The 20,390-nt window shown below is 37.2% G+C and overlaps 1 protein-coding gene across 4 annotated transcripts in view; it reads left to right on the top strand.

Annotated features, from left to right (window-relative positions):
- Nucleotides 1-10,539, top strand: part of Eps-15 (Epidermal growth factor receptor pathway substrate clone 15) — a 111,553-nt gene extending 101,014 nt beyond the window's left edge. For 3 of the 4 annotated variants that reach the window (XM_068387017.1, XM_068387018.1, XM_068387016.1), the window contains one exon: nucleotides 940-10,539. In XM_068387017.1, coding sequence (XP_068243118.1) covers nucleotides 940-1,929 — 990 coding nt within the window. In that variant the 3' untranslated portion in view covers nucleotides 1,930-10,539. Of the gene's footprint in view, nucleotides 1-904 lie in introns of all 4 variants that reach the window. The other variant, XM_068387019.1, reaches the window with a different exon arrangement.
- Nucleotides 10,540-20,390: the final 9,851 nt, after the last annotated feature.

Raw genomic sequence — 20,390 nt, 5'->3', positions numbered from 1 at the left:
CAATAATCCAATAATTTTTGGTTTCAGCATTATTTTTAAGTTACCATTCTAAAGTTTGTCAAAATTGGTAGGTACTTACCCTAGGTGATCTGTACCTTGGTTCTCTTCATTTCCATCCTTTTTAAACTTTTGCTTTATTTTGCAACTGCAGGGATTCCCCCCCCCCCCCTCATTATACATTAGTGATGAATGCCCTCCAGGCCTTTGGGAGGCTATTCTTCACTGAGCCAGAGCCCCAAGTTCACGAGTTCATATCCTAGGTGTATGGGACTTGTTGATGTATTAGAATTACTTTTTTGCATTGGTACAAAACATTAACTTCAATAAATCATATATGAAGTTTGAGCTTTAAATCAAGCATGGGCAACCCCAGCCCCATTGTTATCCCCCCCCCAGCTTTCTAGGTTACTAAATATTTTGAATTTATACCAGTAATCATCATTATTATCATTAGGAAATAATCAAAGATGTCAGATTTTTGTAAAAATTCATAGGAAGATAAATAAAACAAGGAAGTATTGCAAAAGAATAAGTATGTATTGGGCAAGAAATATTTCTTGCATAAGTGTAGCCTATTATGCGCCCCTCACTCACTTGGATATAGTAAAATGTGGACCCTAGTTGATTAACAGTTGCACATGCCTGCTTTAAATTATAGTTTTGAAGATTATTTAGGTTTTGAGCACTGCATGGGAGAATGCCTTTTCTACAATTAAATTTAGAAATTGATTGGACCAGAGCCTTATCACATCCTTTTGATTTATGTAATTTTATTTTCAATGCATCTTGTCACTTATGATTTGGAATGTCAATGTTTTTTTGCAGCTTCAATTGCAGCCCTGCGGCGTATGCAGAGAGTAACATGGGTTCCTTTCCCTCTCTTTTTTTTTTCTCACTCTTGCAGCATTGATCCCCAACTCACACCCTCTTCCCACATAGTGTCTAAAGGTAGCCCCTGGCACCACTGCATCGCCATGGGGAGACGAGGACACGAAGTTCACAACATCGCAACCCAACGAGGATCCCTTTGGCTCTCCTTTTTCAACAGCGAAGAATCCAAGAAGTGCCGATAATTCGCCTTGGCCCCAAGACACCTTCACCTCTGACGGGTTTGGGGAGTCCTCTGCATTTACCGAGGACGATCCCTTTAGTTGTGCCTCGGGGGGTACTGATCCATTTGGGGGGGATTATGATCCCTTCAAGGATCAAGGCTTTAAGGATGATGATAAGTTCTCATGGGATGATGAGCCAGACCCTTTTACCTCACCTGATAATAATAATTCCAGTGCTACAGACAATGTGAATAATAATGATCCTACTTCAGCCAAGAAAAATGACCCGTTTGCTTTCAGCAGTAGTGATGATTTGAATGCAAATATATTCCAAGGGTCGAATAATGATGACCTCGGCATGTCTTTTACCGATGATATAAATAAAAGCAACAGTAGATCTAAGTCTGTGATAGGCGATCCATTTACATCACAAGTGAAAACGGCAGTTCCAGTGAGATCTAAAACCTCCCTTGGTGAACCGGGAGGAGTTGGTTTTGATTTTGATCCATTTTCATCTTCAAAATTAACTGTTGCCGACCCATTTATGAAAAGTAAAAGTAATGAAGATCTCTTGAATGAAAACTTGAGTGACTGGGGCATAAACAAAACAAATAACCTAACAAATAGAGGCAGTCCTTTTGGCAGTAGTTTTACAAGTGGACCTCATAAGAAAGACATTATCCAAAGCTCTCAAGGTGTGAGTGAGGATGAGCAATTGGCTTGGGCTGCCCAAGAGAGTCTGAGGTTAGAAGATGCCCGCAAGGAAAGAGAGGAACAAGAACGGGCAGAATTAGAGTTTGCATTGGCACTCTCTCGCTCCATTGCTCACACGCCTGGTAAGACCCAGTCATCACGCTCGCCATCAACAGGCCTTTGAGTAAGGCATGTGTACATACATATGTTGGTAAAACTAAAATCCATTTAAGTGGAGTTGTTATGAATGTTAAAATTTTAGAAGTAGCCTTTTGCTGTTTTTGCAGTGTTCTTCAATTTAGAACCATGAAATTCTATGGCAGCCTTGTGTGAGGATCAGTTGAACATAAATTATTTTTGGTGACGTATCCAGTTATTTTCATAATACTGTATTGACTTTTTATGTATTTGTTGAGACATATTCCTTTTTAAAGGAAGGGGCAAAGAACAAAAAAAAAAGAAATGACATACAAAGCTGCTGGAAGTTGTTGATTTTGCATACTGTAATATTAAGTAAAATCTTGAGTGGCAGTAGTTTACTTTTTTACATTATTTTTATGATGATGTTTGTAGTTCTTTTGGTTTAGCTTTTGCTGTTATTGCTCTTTTAGTGTCATAATGTGTGCAGCTTCAGTCATGGTAAAGGCACGCAAAGTTTTATTTTCGTTTGTTTTTCTTCAAAAACGGTGTGTAGAGACAAAGAATGAGTATTACCGTGATGAGTTTGGTCTCAGGAAATATGGTGAATGCAAGAATTTATGGAGTGGTACTCAAATGTGCATTTAATAGAGCAGTATGGACTTTGAAAGACTATCAGATCACATAATTATGGTGTACAGAATAAGAAATTTTAACGATGCACTTTTCACTACCTTTTGAGCTGGTGTACTCTTAGGATATATGATTTAATTTTACTTCCAGCTTGTTGCTGTAGTGTCAGTTGTTATAACTTTAGTGGTCTTGGAAGCATTGCCATATACAGTACTGGTAAAGGTTGATATGTGCTATAGCCAGTCAATTTTTAATCAGGCGATATGATTTGTGCTCGGTAAAGATAAGACTTGTCGTCTGTGGAATGTCAAATTTTCTTTTGCAATATTTTTAAACCAGCTATCATTGCCAGTAAATCAATTATTGTTTGCGAGTGTGTGTAGTTTGAGCATTGCCTATTCCCAAGAATATGGTCAAAGATTAGCTGAGGATGAAAGTGTTTTTGATGAAGGGTTTTGACAGTCAAATGTAGAGGTCCATATGACCAGATGTTTTTGTAATGTTGATCTTTAAATCCCCATGTTAATTAAATTGCAAGAGTATTGATGGTTTTCCATTTTGGGACAAGAAATGATTATGAATACATCCTTCATCCATGTTGTACATGTATATTTTCAATTTTTTTTTTATATGGAGAAGCATTGACTGCATGCCTACTATTTCATTTGCCATGACTGCCTGTAACTGACCATTCCTACTCACTTCCAAAGGACTTTATTTGTCTCGAGCAGAATTTTAGAATATATATTTTTGTAAGCAGTTTGATATTTGAAATCCATTTTCAATGGATGTTGTTTAGTTAGTCGGGTTTTAGGCTTTTTAGTTTGCAGTGTACGATAAATTTACTAGAATTTGGTTGAAGAAAGATGTAAATTTGCTAATGTGGATTGGTAACATTTAAGGATCAGCTACCCAAGAAGCTGAGTTGCACGGGTTAGAACAAATGTTGCTGATGATGAGAGATACTAAATACAGTACAGGAATAGGAATAAATCATGTCTTGCCTACAAGTTAAAGAATTTTCCCTGTGATGTTTTAAAGGCTCGTCATACTTTCAGCATTAAAGTCTTTCATTTAGAAATAGATACATTTTTACAGGCTTTTCAGAGATCAAAATACGATGAGAGTAAGATGATAAAAATTCAACATTATTAAGCTCTATCCAATCAGTGTGTTTCACTTCATTCGTTAATCAGATATTATTATTATTATTATTATTATTATTATTATTATTATTATTATTATTATTATTATTATTATTATTATTATTACAAGCTAAGCTACAATCATTGTTGGAAAAGCAGGATGCTATAAGCCCAGGGGCTCTTAACGGAAAATAGCTCAATGAGGAAAGGAAATGAAGAAAAATTAAATATTTTAAGAAGAGCAACAACATTAAAGTAAATACCTCCTATATAATCTATAAAAAATTTAACAAAAGAGGAAGAGAATTGAAATAGAAGAGGTCTTATTGAAGTTTTGATCATAGTCTGTGTGTACTCAAGGAATGACGGCTTACTCATCATTTGGAATAATACTCGGTTTTAAGATATTCTTTGCCTACTTTGGTAATCTTGCAGAATTATAATTTTACACTTGTTCCTTACCTTTTAGTAATAGATTGAAATTTAGATTTTTTCCAATTTTTTCTTTTACGATTTTCTACATTCAAGATTAAGGCATTCTATCCTAAAGTTTAGTTGTTACTGTGTACTGTGTTGGATAGGTTAAAGTACTTTGTTTTATATTTTACTTATTCCAATTATGACTACATAATTTACTATTAATCTTAGGAGTGCAACAGAAGATTATTTTTTTTTCTTCTTTGCATACTTTATTGGTGATGATTCTTGTACAGTACTATCATATGAATTTAGTAACTGCAGATTCCAACTTGTTTATTATTATTATTATTCAATAGTTTAACCAGACCACTGCTAATATTGGTTATTCAGTTGTAAATTTAATAATTAACTTAGAATCCGTTGCCTTTAAAATTTTCCCCATAAAATATAAGTATGTATTGGAGTTTAGTCTTCTAATTTTAGGGTAGAAATTAGTATTTAGGGAGTCCATCTGACCTGTAAATTATATAGCATATTCTTGTTTTGGTTATGTAGTTCGGACTATTCTCAAACATGAAAAATAAGCTGTTCATCTATATGAATGATTAAATTGCTGTTTGCCACTGTCACCATAATATGACGTAATGAAATTCTAATTAAAGATGCCAGAATATATATATATATATATATATATATATATATATATATATATATATATATATATATATATATATATATATATATATATATATATATATATATATATATGTATATGTATATGTATATGTATATGTATATGTATACAGATTTAATTTATGTAAGCATCAGGATTAGCAATAGCTCACCGTTAATTTATACGTTGATTTAATTGCCGATTTCTCTAAAAGAAACAATGCATTTGGGATATTGTACTTAGCAAACTTGGTTCTCTTTCTTATTCTTGATCTCTGGCGGCATGTAAATTTAGCCATATTCTTTGTTTTAAATGCTGTAATTGACAGGTGTTGAACAGTGTAATAGTCGACAGCATGTGGCAAGATGCTGGTAATCATCAGGTGTAACAGATGCTTGATTTAGTTGTTGATATGTTGGACCATTATAGTTTGAAAGGAAGCTGCTATATCTGTGTTTTCTTCTGGTTCACATTATAAATCACTATGGAGTTTTTGGTTTTGGAGGGAGTGCATTTTCTTCATATATACTAACACTGTAGAAATAAGTTTTATTATAGGTATAGTGAGTTTAGCTTAGTTTTTGAGCGATGGGAAAATAGAATTCTGCATTACAAATTCATTCTGATGATATTAAGTTGAACATTTCTTTTCTGAAGATTAGTGTTTACTGTGTAAATTGTAAGATTTTGTTTAACTCTATTTTAGGTTAAGTGTATGTGAGCTTATCACACCTACGGCAGTCCTTGGAATGGCAAGTGGCATATATCCAGATATCTTGTCTTGTGTAAATTTTGATAGATGTTTTATATTCTTTATATTACTGGCAATTAAAATACATTGCTTATGTAGGCACGCTCTCTTGTTGTCATGTTTTATGGCTCACGTTTTTCCCCCCAGCACTTTCAAAGCTTTGCTCCTCAAGAACTGGATTGGGATTATATGGATTTTGAGCATATTAAGAAAATGTCTTTGTCTTCCACTAAGCAATACACTTCATTTCTAATTGCTTTGGATTTTTTCCCTGTCATTTGGCATAGGTTACTACCTCATGGTGTTTGCTCTGCTCCTTTTTCTTTTGAAGACCCAAGTTGCCCTTAAATCTTTGGTATATGCTATCACGGTTTGTTCAGCAAAGTGGTTAGTAGGAATTTGCAACTCTTGTTTCTATAAGGGTTTATTTATGGGAATTCTTTTTGCTCAAACTTGATTTAGAAAAATTAAACTTAACATTTAGTTTGACAACTTTTGGCAGTTGTTCTATTCCAATACCACACTGTTGGGACAGTAAAGTAAATGCTCTGTGTGAATGTATTATTGTTAATTTGCAAAAGGAAGAGTTCATGCAGTCAATCAAAGATGCTTTAGTAGCTAACCTATTCTTTTTTTTCCCTTTTCTTTTTTTGTTCATGTTAAACTGGTTTGTAGCATTAGCTGTATGTGGAAGAGACCCATACAAAATCAGTCTGTTTTGTTATCTAGGTTTAACTTACATATGTTTGACAACCAAGTAAATTGATGAGGTGCCATTGATTTAACATCATTCATTATTCATTTGGATGAGAGTTTCATTCATTTATTTTTGGATACCACCTACTGTTAATCTGCAAAAATATTCATTAGTTAACTTGTAGACAGGAAATCTAGATTAAGTTTTGATGCTCACATTGGAATTGTTGAATTAAAAGGAAAGTACTGTATACCCCTTATCCTGGACAGTATGGGGCCTAAGTTGTGTATTATGATTATTGGTCTCTCTTTCTTTTGATATGTTCTTTTATGCAGTCCAGTATGATTGTACCTGTATTACTCATTACTGCATTTACTTATCCCCGTGTATTTTTTATATTGCTGTATATCTTGATTAACTACGTTGTAAACGAAGGGCACGTTAGATTTCTCTCCCGTTATTTCAATCGACTCCATGTCCAGAGAGGAATATCTCAAAAGCATCGCCCGTCCTAGTCATTGCTTGAAAGGCTGGTGCAGAAATTGACCTTTGGGAGAATCATGTTGGGAAGTTAAAAATGAAAAAAAAAAAAGTTTTAACGATGCAGAATTCACAGGAAAGCAAAGAATTGTGTATTACAGTGTTAAAGGAAGGTGGGCCATCATTTATTGCCTGACGACCTTCATGGGGTTGTTGTTGATGGGTTACTAATAAAAAAAAAAAAAAGACCCCAAGAATTAATAACCAATTTTTTTTTTGTTTTTCTTTAAGGGTCTACCATAGATTGAGAAATTTTCATTGTTAATTGAAAGAAAATTATTTGATAAGTGCATGTTATAGTAAATCACTGATGATATGTAGTTCACATTTTATCATTATGTTACAAAAGATTCAAATTATTAACAATGTTGACTGTAGATGTATGTAAATTGTACAATGCCTTAAAGGTTTGAGAAAGTTGTATCGTAGTCTAAGATTGTGATGTATAAAGTTGGAGTGTCCAGCAGTTACTGGAATTTCTCTCCCATATCCCTGTATATGTCTGTGAAATAAATATTTGTGTATTGAGATATAGAATATTGTTAAGCTAGTGTAAAAAGCCATAGAAATGTATCGTATACCAGTGAAACATAATCCTTCTCTTCTTGCTGTTTCTGTCACCTTATGTTTCTTTTGGGTGGCATCGTTGAATCTTGGGATCCCTCGTGCTATTGTTCCAGTGGTTATTTACTGTAGGATCGTGCTGGACCTTTAGCGGAGTGGATTCCTTATATATAAATATATATATATGATTAAATGAAAAAGAGATATATATACACTTATAAACAGCAGCATGGACTTTTCATCACCCATTGTTATCCCTCCTCGCATGTGGTGAGGTATAAGGAGTGAGTAAGAGTGAAATCAATTGCTAAGCCAAAGAAGTACAGTAATAGACACACAAAAGGAAAAGCATTTGTATGTGAATGGAATTACTGTAATTCAGTGATTGGTTCATAATTTTTCTCGGGTGATTCTAATTTTGATTTTTTTTTTTTTTACATTCATAGCTTTCTTTTATACTTTCAAGAGACGAGTTGCTCTAATCGCATCCTCACACTTGGCTTCATTCTTAGAGATTATGTTTGTCATTTTGTAGCCGAGTCATGAGGTTGGTCGTTGACAGATTACAGAAGGTAAGCTAATTACACAAGAGTTAAACCTCGTTACCCGTTTTGATGTATTTTCCAGTAGAAATGTAATTTCTGTGTGAACATTGTGTACTGTATTTCTCTAGATATGAAAGTTCACAGCATTTGGAATAATAGTCTGATACCAAACAGTAGTAGATATGACTCCTGGGATGTTCTAGAATGTGTATGAGGAGGCTCTTTCATACATCCAAAGCGAAATATTTTCAAACAATCATTTTTCTAACCTACTGTGCATAATATTGTACAAATTAGTGATTAGTTATTCTAATTTAACTATCGTTTCTCATTAGACGTGCTGTATTTCAAGATCATTAACTAGTTCATGTTACTGCTTTGTTCTAAAGGCTCTATTAGTTATTGAACCCTAGCACGAGAAAATGCAGAACATCTTTTATTGGACTTGAAATTGAGAAAAAGTTATTATGGTCGTATATTTTACTTGCCGTATTGAAATTACACGTAAGTTCGTATACCTAGAGTTCCAGTAGGATTACATTACTCATATATTGAAAGTTCAGGTATCTAGTGTAAAAGTGCATATAAAGGTTATGTGAATTTCAATGGTCTTAGGGCCATGATATTGAGAATTTTATTAGTTCAACTTCATGGGGGGTAGAGGTTCTATTGGCATGTAGTGTTAGCCATAGTAAAGCCTAAAATAATAAAACAGAACATGAAATAAACATAATGGTAGTTTCCTCATTCCATTATAGAAATATAAGGAATGAATTGTGGCCACTTCTGTTGAATGAAAATGCTAGAGCTGAATCTCTCTCTCTCTCTCTCTCTCTCTCTCTCTCTCTCTCTCTCTCTCTCTCTCTCTCTCTCTCTCTCTCTCTCTCTCTCTTTTTTTTTTTGTTGTTGAATGCACCAGAAGACAGTAAAATATTGTAAGGCTTTCAGAGCCGAACAGTTTAACATTCACTACAGTTACCTAGTAACACTGCAAGCAAACAGCGGGTTTAATGACTGGTTATTAGCAAGGCTACGTAAGTCATGCATTTTGTAAAGTTAATTTTGTAGTTTGTGAAAGCTCCAGGATCGTGTAAAGCCTTACTTGACTATGTAGATGTCAGTATTATCCTATCAGTATAGAACAGTTGACAGTGGTGGCACAGAGGGCAAGATTGTGTATATAAATATACATATATTTTTCACAACTAAGGGTTGAAGTATAAATATCTATGTAAAAAGAGGTGACATAGTTTTTTTAATCTATTATTGTAAAGTTTTAAAATTAATTTCAAAGTTTTATTTTTGGAATGAGTGACTTAAAAAGTCCAGTTGTGACTGGCACCGCTAATGAAATGTAAAAATGCTGCTGAAATCGATGCAAGAATGCTGTATATACAGTATAAATAGTATTAGTAAATGTGCGCCTATTTCCCATGCTTTTTACTATGCTTCCACAGGTAAAGATGACCTAACCTATATCTTGCATGTATGAAAACAAAATAGGAAACTGCAACTTTTTCCTAACTGTGACTGGGATTCTAGATATTTAAGAAATGTTGGTTGGAATGGTCATTTGAATGGTGAAAACCGCAGACCCTTTAGAGCTCTGTCCACACGATCGAGCATGCTCGCCGGGCAAACCGTGATAAAAGACCACAATAGTTAGTGAGAATATGGGTTGACGACATCAGAAGCAGGAAAACCACAGGCAGGGTAAGATCTTTGCCTGTAGTTCCCCACTTCCGACATCAGTCATCATTCCCACTACCTATTGTGGTCTGGTATGACCGTTTGCTCGACGAGCATGCTCGATATTGTGGACAGGGCTTTATAAACCCTATTTTTTCCCCAAGTTCCCCTTAAATTCTATTGGCTTTGATTTGTGTCAAATAACCACTCCAGCCAGCGTGTACACAGCCATCTTTTTGCACCAAGTTATCAAGATTTTGAGATATAATAAGTATAGGAAGTCCATTGCTTAGGATTAAGAAAAAAAAATGCATATACTGTACATTTAATGAAATACTGGCTCTACCATAGGGTTGATAGATATCCTGTTCTTTTACAGCTTTTTGTTGTCTAATAATTTGTAATTCTTTTTATGTGGGAAATACATGTATTTTAAAAATGATACGTCTCGACTCGCTTTGCAATACCATCAAACTTGAAAATTAAGATTGGCTTAGTAACTTTAGGAAATGCTAGTAAAAGTGCCATAATTGTTTTTTTAATTAATTTTTTTCTTCAGCCTTTAGTCCATCTAGGTGAAATTTCGATTGCAGTAATGCTCGGAAAAATCACTTAAATCGCTTCATATTGAAAGTGTTCACATATAATTTCTAAGAGATACTCATTCAAGCTCAAAGTTTTGAAGATACTGTAATCCATCATATTTATGGAAAAGCATGGAAACTTTAGAATGACAAAATGGTAATCACATAACATGCTTTGGAAGCGTTCTTGCTAAAATACAAATAAATGCATCTCGAGTTTTAGGAATGCGTGAACGTGGCGCCACGTACTATGAATGGAGTAGTGGATAGGCTAATTTCTCATTTATAATACTTGCTCATTTGTGGAGAAACCTAAAAGTTATTCCTAAGCATAGATCATTTCCACTGTTATATGGGTTGCTAATATATTTTTGTGATAATTTCCTCCACTTATGTAGATATATATTTTTTGAATCTCATAAAAAAAAAAAATTACTTCACAATGTCTCGTAAACTAATTGTAGTGCACACACTTTTTTTTTTTTTTGTATGCACTAAGAACCATGTTCTTATGATTAAAGCTGAAGTCGAAAATTTCACATTTTTCGAGTTCCAAAAACCAAAAAAAAAAGTTTGAATATAATTGGCATTGAAACAATACCTGTGCTTTGGATGGGTAATAATGATTTGAATTGCTCTGTACCTTAATTCTTACCTGATCCTTCAGAGAACTAATCAGCTTGATATATTACTACCATGAAATACTGAAAGAGCATTTGAATGCAAACACTTTAGGAAAAACCTTAGTGCATCTGCTGCATAATTACTGTTATTATTGGTATTGTGTAATGCAGTTTTGAATCTTTGATGATATTTAACGAGTCCTGAAGGAAAAGTGTTGAGAGTTTTGTTACACCGCTCTTATTTATATTGTAATATTGATGTTGCTACTGCTGTATGGTTATACAACATAGCAGAGAGTGAAGGTACCCTTGTATCCTATACATAACGGTAGGAGGTTGACCCTATATAAAACAACTCTTACCTAACCTGAATTGAGATAGCTGAAAAAGTTAACTTTTGGAATAGGCCGATACAACAGTGGTTTTAAAATCTTGTGCCTGCATCCTTCCAGGATGAGCAAATGGTACTGTAGCACTATAGCTTGTGACTTCCCTTGCCTAAGCTGTGCCACCATTTTCCTGTTCATCTCTGTTTAGCTGGTTTTGTTCTTTTGCCACTTGAAGGTTGGTGTACATATACCATTTTTGTCTGGTTATGCTCGGTATTTTTTGTAATATGGGAAAGTGTCTCTGTTCCATCAGGCAGTGGTTAAAAACCTGATTTATTTTTGAAAATAGATGTTTATAATACATATTTAAGGTTTACCGTTTATTTGATTTGATTGAAAAGTGACTGCCAAACATTGTACTGTATTAGGTTGAATGTTATTCAAAGTTTTTTTATTAAGTAGTAGTGCAGATGTAAATCACTCCATGGAGCTTGTGCTGTTACCCAAGTCATAAGCATGGTACGGTAGTGCAGTGTTAATGCTTGGCATTGAAACTTTTCAGGATTGTTTCTAGTGGCAAATGAACAAATTTTATTGCCTTTGGCTGCTCTTTGTATCTTTATATCTCTGTTCTTTTGCAAGCTCTTAATTACTGATAGACAAGCAAAGCAACATACGGAGGTGTAGGGAACAAACACAGGCCCTTTTCCAGTATGTTTTTCATTTCTTGGCTGTTCATAGACCTGTTTAGATTTGCTTATTGATTTAGTTGAGAAAACTTGTAAGATATTTAGTTTTTTAAATTAAATTCACATTTACCTCAAAGCAAGATGCCGTGTAGCCATAAACATTTGGTCTATTGATCAGTAAGCATATAATGCTTGACCTCCCACTGTGCGAGGTAAAATTGATATTATTCCCTCGACACACCACACAGAGAGGGAGCTCTTCGGTTGCCCCCTTCTATAAAAAAAAAGTCGTGTTGTTCAGTTGTTCAGTGTCACAGTCATGTTATCTCAATGTAAATAAAGCTTAATAAACAAACATGTTCACGAATACAGTTTCTTTTTCTCCTGTTTGTCTTAAGACCGGGCTGGAATAATGAATTTTTTTTTTACGTTGTAAATGTTGGTTGTTCAGATCTTTCAAAGTTCAATATTTTACATTTATTTGTTCCTACTCAAATACAAAGCATCAACCTTTTCTAGGAGTATGACTTCAGCAAAGCTGTAATGCCCATTTAAACTTTTAATAAGGTAGTTAGTAATAGAGTAACCCTCACCTTGGCTATTTTCTCAGCTGAAGCCCTTGGTCTGATAGCATCCTGCTTTTCCAACTTGTGTTGTAGCTTAGCTAGTAATGATGATAATGATGATCAGGCTAGTTAGTTGCTTGATGAGTTCCTCTCCAGAGGAGTTTTACCTAAATCCCACATCCATCCAGGCATCCTGCTATTCATAGATGTATCCAAGATATCTGGAAGCAAAGGGTTATTGTTTCATGGACATTTTTCTGTTGAGCAAGGAAGTAGGGTATACATCTGGGCAGCTGATAACGTTAAAAAGCATTCGGCAAGGTCTATTCCAAACAAGAATAGTTTTCTGGTAGAAATGCTCAATCATCAGGGCCACAGGATAGGACCAGTAGGGTCTCCTATTCGTGAGTGGTAGAAAGGCTTCACACTTTTGGAATCCCTCTTGAAGGACCCTCTCACCTCCTGGTTGATCCAGAATTTCCAGTTTACTGCTCTCCAGTTCAGATCATATCCCAGTGGATAACTATTTGATCCCAGGGATGGCAACAGAATTTAGGACACCTCCCGACACACCAGTTATTCTGGGTGCTTTAGCCTTTCTGTCAATTTACCAGGTTTACCAAAACTCGACAGTCTGTTGACAATATCGGCCACAGTATAATTATGGAGACTCCCAGGTACCACTCACCAAATGGTATCCAGATTTGCTGATGCTCCTCTTTAGTTACAATCTTCAATCAGTGGCATCGTAGAAGGGGTACTTTTCTGGTTGGTGCTTATGCAATGGATTGCGGTTCACCTCGACCAAGTTTGCCGAGGGAGCTCCTCTCCATCCCTGCGGTAAAAGGCTGTCACTCAGCCTGTAACCAGTTTCTACACTGAAGAGCTAGGATTCTTCCCCATTATAGTATCAGCAAAGGCTTAGGTGGACCTCCAAACAGTCTTGCCCTTCCAGGAATGTTACTAGAGTCCACAGATCTCTCAAGTGAACCCCGCAAGAACCCGTGACCAAACATCAGATAGGATATGACTCCAAGACTAGTAACAAGCCTTAGCCTGCTTTAAAATTGATGGTAAGTTTTTAAATCGTCATAACTTCTCAGGATGGGAGTTTTCACAGGAGAAATCCTTAACCGATTCTTTGACTTTTACTGAATCCTTATTGCCTTATTTATATGGTTTAATTAAATCCCATAAACCAAAAAATCCAATACGACCAATTATCAGTGCAACAGGATCTATTGATTATAAATAACTATACAAATACAGTAACTGTATTTTCTCTGATTTTAGATAACATTTTTCCTTCACATATAAAGAAAATTCGTAGGTGATTGCCATAAATGACAAAGTAATGTATGGTCATAATGTTTAACCACCGCTCAATCAGTTTTGATGTAACTTCATAAACAAAAGTGCCTGTTGATGACCTATTCAGTTTCTTGTCTGACATTTTAGATTTTTATGAGTTACCATTACTAAACAAGATTATTGCTCAATGTAATTGTTTGTATTGCAAAGTGCAAGTATATTTTTAATGGAGCTTTCTATAAAGTTTTTAGTATGACTATGGATAATCCATTGTCCCCTCTTTAATCCAACTTATATCTAGTACAGTGGCAACGCGTTCGCCTAGCATTCGCATGGCAGCACACCGATCCCCACCCAGGACCGTGAGATTAAGCTGTTTACTGGGGAGGCCACTGCTGTGGTTCGGCACCACAGTGGGGTGTTGGGCCTACCTGGCTGACATTTTGGTGAGCATCTATTCTGATGAAATTGGAACTAAAACCAGAGAACTTTAACTTATGTTGATCTCTAAATCCTAGTCCTTTAAAATGTCCCCTCTTTTATCTAACATATATATGGATTTTTTTTAGACTAGTTTGATCCCTTCAGCTTAGTCCTTTTAAATTGCTTAGTAGGCCTAGTACTATGATGGTGATGCCCTCAGTATTTTAAACTAAAATTTAAATCTTGAAGGTTTTGATGCTATTATTAATTAATTGGTTCTCTATGAAATTTCTTATATAAAGGAAAGAAGACAATTATCCTGTTTGTAGACATTTTGGTTGTTAGATTTGCTTTCCGTATTTAGAAAGGAAACCGATAACTTGTCACATACATTTATGGGCTCAAGCCATGGCGTCCTGATGGAAGGTTCCTTTTGGTAGCTTCCTTGGGTAAATAACTACTAAGATATTCCCAGAGAATTTAACCACAGGTTATCACAGAATTCTAACTTCTGGAGCGAGTATCCTAAAGGTTTCCCTTTTAAGACATCGTATATCAACAGGGGACGCATGTATTAACGCGCCACATAGCTATCTACACGCCGAACAGAGTTAACACTTCGGTGTGTAAGGGCGGAGAATAGCTGGGAGCCGTTCCACAGCTAATCTCGTCCGTGGCTACTTTTGGTACTCGATACGTAAACAAACGGGCGCCATTGCTAAATGACGTCACGTCCGTCCTCATCCTTCTGCTAGTAGCTCGCCTATCTTAGACGGATTTTCCCTACGCTCTTTTTATCTCACTGCATCTTCGTCATGTCGCTACCTTCGGCCTCGCCTTCTTCTGGAAAGTTGAGTACAAGGTTCCAGTATTGTTTAGTTAACCCTGGATAGGTACGGTCCTCGGACACCCCTTTAAGGGTATACTCGGACGCGAACGACCCCGACGCCAAAAAAAATTCTTGAAAAATCAGTTTTTGCAGTAACCTCCTTTTTTCTTTTGCCAAAAAAAAACTTCAATGAATGCTTAAAACAACTGTAAAGATAAATACTACTCATCTGCAGAAAAACTATTTATTATAAATATTTTAAAAAATTAAGTAGAAAAAAAAAAAGACCTGACATAAAAATTCATAAAAAAAAAGTTTATACATATATACACAAATCCTTTTAGGAATTGATTCTTGAATGTTTAGGACACATCTTGATGTATTTTGGATGAAGTCAGACCCATGGAGGTGAAGATCTGAAATGAGAAAAAAAGGGTAACTTTTTTTTGGCCAAAAAAAATTGTCCAAATTTCATGAATTTTTTTGGGTACCCAAATGAAATAGGAAGTGGCTAATTTTTTTAGGGAATAAACATATGTTATCCTAAAATAGAAATATGTAAAAAAATCTTCATTATTTTGTAAATTACATTAATATCAGGGGCCATATCTAAAGGTAATTTTTTGAGTACTTGGAAATTTCGTAAAAGAATACATATATTTAATATATAATATGATATTTATGCAGGTAAAAATATACCAAAATATCACAAATTCTATAGGGAACAAGAATATATATAGATAGGGCAGCTTACGCTTCGGATATGTCCACAAAATGGCCGCCAACCACACTGACTCAGACTCCCTAATCTGCCACTTGAAATGTAGGAAGGGTATGTCAATTTCAAGGTGTTATTTACTAATCTAATTATTATTGGATATGCATAAAAATTGTATGGTGGGTTGCTGGATAATTGTCGATTATTTTACGTTTATAAAATTAAAATTCTGACCCAAAAAATTTTTTTTGAAGGGAAATAAAATCGAAAAAAAAAAATGTAAAACAATATTTTAGCTAAAAAAATTTGATGATATTCAATCAAAAAAAAAGTAAACAAAATTTTCCGACAAATAAACATCTAGAGGAATCATTACTCTGTGATAGTTCCTTAGTACGTAGTAATTTTGAAAGAATTGGGAAAAAACGAAAAAATGGCAATCACCGGAAAATCGAACACATACCTATATATACGCCATATCTGGCTAAAAAAAAGATAGGCATGGGTAGCCAGATCATCTAGAAACACTTTCCAACACTATAAAAATATAAGTTTTGCGACACTACTTGCCAATTCCTTACGGTAACATGACTAAGCAAAAAAATGCAAAACAAATAAAAAGGGGCACTCGTGGAAAAATGGCCAATCTAATATACGGCATTTCAGAAAAAAAAAATTTCAGCCACGTGCTAGGCAAACCATCAAGGCATATTTTCCGACAAATAAACATATAAATGAAATATTACTCTGTGATAGTTCCTTAGTACGTAGTAATTTTGAAAGAAATGGGAAAAAACAAAAAAATGGCAATCACAGGAAAATCGAACACATACTTATATATACGCCATATCTGGCTAAAAAAAAAAATAGGCATGGGTAGCCAGATCATCTAGAAACACTTTCCAACACTATAAAAATATAAGTTTTGCGACACTACTTGCCAATTCCTTACGGTAACATGACTAAGCAAAAAAATGCAAAACAAATAAAAAGGGGCACTCGCGGAAAAATGCCCAACATTCTAATATACGGCATCTCAGATAAAAAAAAAGGACATGCACGTGTTAGCCCAACCATCAAGGCACACTTTCTAACACATAAACATGAAAAAAAAATCAATAATATACGGCAATTCCTTACTACGTAGTAAATTTTTACAAATATTGAAAAAAAAACAGAAATTGGCAACCGCAGTTAAATACCCAATATACCAATAACTACGTCGTATCTGACAAAAACAAAATCACGCATGGGTAGCCAGATCATCTAGACACACTTTCCAACATTAAAAAAGCAAAAGTTTTACGACACTATTTCGCAATATCTTACGGAAAAATGACTTGGCAAAAAAATTTAAAAAAATTAAAAAGGGACACTCGCGGTAAAATGCCCGACATTCTAATATACGACATCTCAGATAAAAAAAAAGACATGCACGTGTTAGCCCAACCATCAAGGCACACTTTCTAACACATAAACATAAAAAAAAAATGAATAATATACGGCAATTTCTTACTACGTAGTAATTTTTACAAATATTGAAAAAAAAACAGAAATTGGTAACCGCAGTTAAATACCCAATATACCAATAACTACGTCGTATCTGACAAAAACAAAGTCATGCATGGGTAGCCAGATCATCTAGACACACTTTCCAACACTAAACAAGCAAAAGTTTTACGATACTATTTGGCAATATCTTACGGAAAAATGACTTGGCAAAAAAATGAAAAAAAATGAAAAAGGGGCACTCGCGGTAAAATGGTCCTCGTGGTGATGAACGACATTTTAACTAAAAAAAAAAACATGCACATGGTAGCCAAACAATCCACCAAGACTTTCCACAACTGATAACCTATACAAGTTGCACCATTCTACGACAATTTCATAATACGTAATAACTTTGATAATTATGCAAACTACCTCAGAAGGGTAAACTCGGACGCGAACGACCCCGATGCGTCTCAGAAATCGGGGAAGGAGTACAGCTACAGCAATGCACATCTGGACACTACTAGAGCGTGTAGGGGAGACACCTCCTGCAGGTCGATCACCCACAAATTCAGTCACAGGGGTGAGTCACGTGAGAAAAACCTGTTTTTTTTTGACGCTCGGGGTCGCAAACGACCCACCGTACCTATCCAGGGTTAAGCTCTGACCGTAAAGTAAATTTTACTTTTCGAGATATTTGATGTTTTGTGGCAGAGCTGTGCCTCAACCGGACCCGCCATTTTATGGCGTCGTTGTTGTTCTGCATGCCTTATTTAGTTAGCCTCAACAACGCTTCCGGCTTTATTAACTAATCGATACTATTAGTTTATTTAGTCTTCATAGCTAGGAACTTTTATATCGTGTTTTGACGCTTTTTTATCGGTCATCGATTGACCCCATACCAGTTGGCTACTGTAGCCCCCAGGCCAGAGCGCCTATATCAGTGTTCATGCATGATATTTATCAGTGATCCTAGGCTTATTTATGAAGATAGTGGCATTATTTTACAATACTATTGACTGTGATGCAAGTGTTTTCGCCTTCAGGGACCATATAGGGGACAGGTTAGATAGTGTGTCTTTCTAACCTAACCTACATGTAGGACCCCTATATGCTTCCTTCACCCTCTGCCTTAGGGCATCCCCTCTGTGTAGCCTTGCTCCCCCTACCACGTAAGGGGATCAAGCTCATATCAGAGTATATTATCGCCTCTCTGTCCTCCCTAAGGGAATGATCCCCCCTTAGGGTTGCGTCCGAGAGTGAGGAACGGCTAGTCCTTCCTCTATTGCTGGGGCTAGGTCTCCGACTTTTCCTGCAATAGCGATATGTCTTCCATCCTTCCTAGTTCAGGACGTACATCCCTGCTCTAGGTTAGGTTTTGGAGGGGTTAGTTCTGTTCCTTGCTGAAACTATACCCATGCACCATTTTCAGTCAAGCTGCCTTACCTTAGGCTAGGGAGTGTCCTCCCTTCCTCAGTGGCCGCTCTGGTACAGAACCCCCTCCATGGAAGTCCCTTTTCTTCTCCCCTCCCCACCTATCTCTTGTATGGCCTAGCCTATACTTAGGTTAGTCTATACCCATCTGTCCCCTGTCCTACAACTCCTCCTTAGGGTGGAGTGATAGGGCTACCTTGAGCTTCTGTGTGCGGGCCGCTCTGGTACATATACCCTTCATAGTGTCCTATGGGGTTAGCCACTGGATGTGTTCTGTATGCAGGGGTTTCCCCCCCCCCCGCTCTTGGGTGTCCCCTAGCCCTCCCTTGGGCTACCTTAGCTCCCGGTCCTCTGCGGCCCCTGCTTCTGGGTGATAGAGTCAGCCTCTATCATGGGTACACCCACTCAGGCGGGATGTCTGGGGGTCCGTGGCCGGACCCCTACATCCCTCCTCCTGTCTCTTTCACTATCCGGGTGCCGGTCCCTTGCCGCCTCCACTGTTGGTGATACCCACCTCCTACCTTGGTGACTCATCCCTTATCCTCTAGGCCGCCAGTCCTCCGTGTGCCGGGGGACTGCCGCCTGCCGCCGGCTTCCAGCCGATGGCTCTCCCTCCTTCCTCATAACTTGGTCGTCCGCCCGCCGGCCGGCCCCCGGAGTGCCGGCATCCACTGCCGGCAGTCCGGTTCTGCTATAACCATCCTTGTTCCTGTCACCAAGCCGGCAACCTCCGGCTGCCGGAGCCGCTGCTCCCTCCGCCGCAGTGCCGGCGGCCGCCACCCTGGTATTACTCTTGACTTCTATATTGTCTGTCTTAATGCCAGAAACTCTGCTGGAGCGGCCTCCGGCGTGCCGGCGGTCTGCCGGAACCTTCCGGAGGCGTCAAGGCGACTTGCACCCCCTTCTACTAGCTATCATCTGATATTGATAGCCCTACACTGCAACCAGATGGCTTGTTTACGTAAATGGATCAGTATCTTATTACTGTTCTATTGGTAATCATGCTGTCTTCTTGCATATCACAGATTTCCAGCATGCTGCGTGTATCTTAGCGCGGCTGGTTGCCGGAAGCCGTTACCCTATGGGATCTTTTAGTCCCCTAATTTGGAACTGAGTGGCCTCAGTCCCAACCTTATATCCTTGACAATTCCCATAGAATTCTATCTGCCCTACGGACTTCTACTTGAATTCTATCCTGTGCCTTCGGTCACCTCGGATTGTCCAAGGATGAAGGTTACGGTAACCAGCCGGGCGGGATGCACGGAGTATGTTCCTATCCTATCTCAACCCTTCCTCTGTGCATCACATCCTTTATCAAGTTAAAATTAATGATTAATATTAACTTAAGTTTAAGAGTCATTCTTATGACTCCCCCCATACTCATTTTCTCTTTCTTTTACAGGAGGAGCAGATGAAGTGTGATTACGACTTCTGCGCTGTGAAACGCCCGCACTTCTACGGGCATACGGCGTGTAGGACTCACGCCCCTTGTGCCAACAAGAAAGGGGATTTGAAGTTCTGGGACCCGCAGGATCGCCTAGTCGATGCCTTCCATAATCCTCCCTCAGCGGAGGTCAGGGACACTTCTCGGGATAAGCTACGCAAGTGGGTGCGTGGATTCCAGAAGAATGCCACTGGACCATACCTGGCCACTGAAGAAATGAGGTCCCTTCTGTTCCCAAAGGCCTCCCCCAATTCTGTGGTGCCCAAAGAACTGATCCCCACTGTCCAAATTACGGTGGAACCAGACGTAGTCATGGCCCAGTCCATGCACGAGTGCCACCTGGATTCCGAGAACGACGAACATATGTCGGATATTTCGGAGGGCACGGAGAAGACCCTTATGGCCCAAG

Source organism: Palaemon carinicauda, chromosome 14 (genome assembly GCF_036898095.1).
Source record: "Palaemon carinicauda isolate YSFRI2023 chromosome 14, ASM3689809v2, whole genome shotgun sequence".
Classification (NCBI taxonomy): domain Eukaryota; kingdom Metazoa; phylum Arthropoda; class Malacostraca; order Decapoda; family Palaemonidae; genus Palaemon; species Palaemon carinicauda.
Note: the sequence above shows the minus strand (reverse complement) of the source record. Positions and strands in the feature narration are given on the sequence as shown.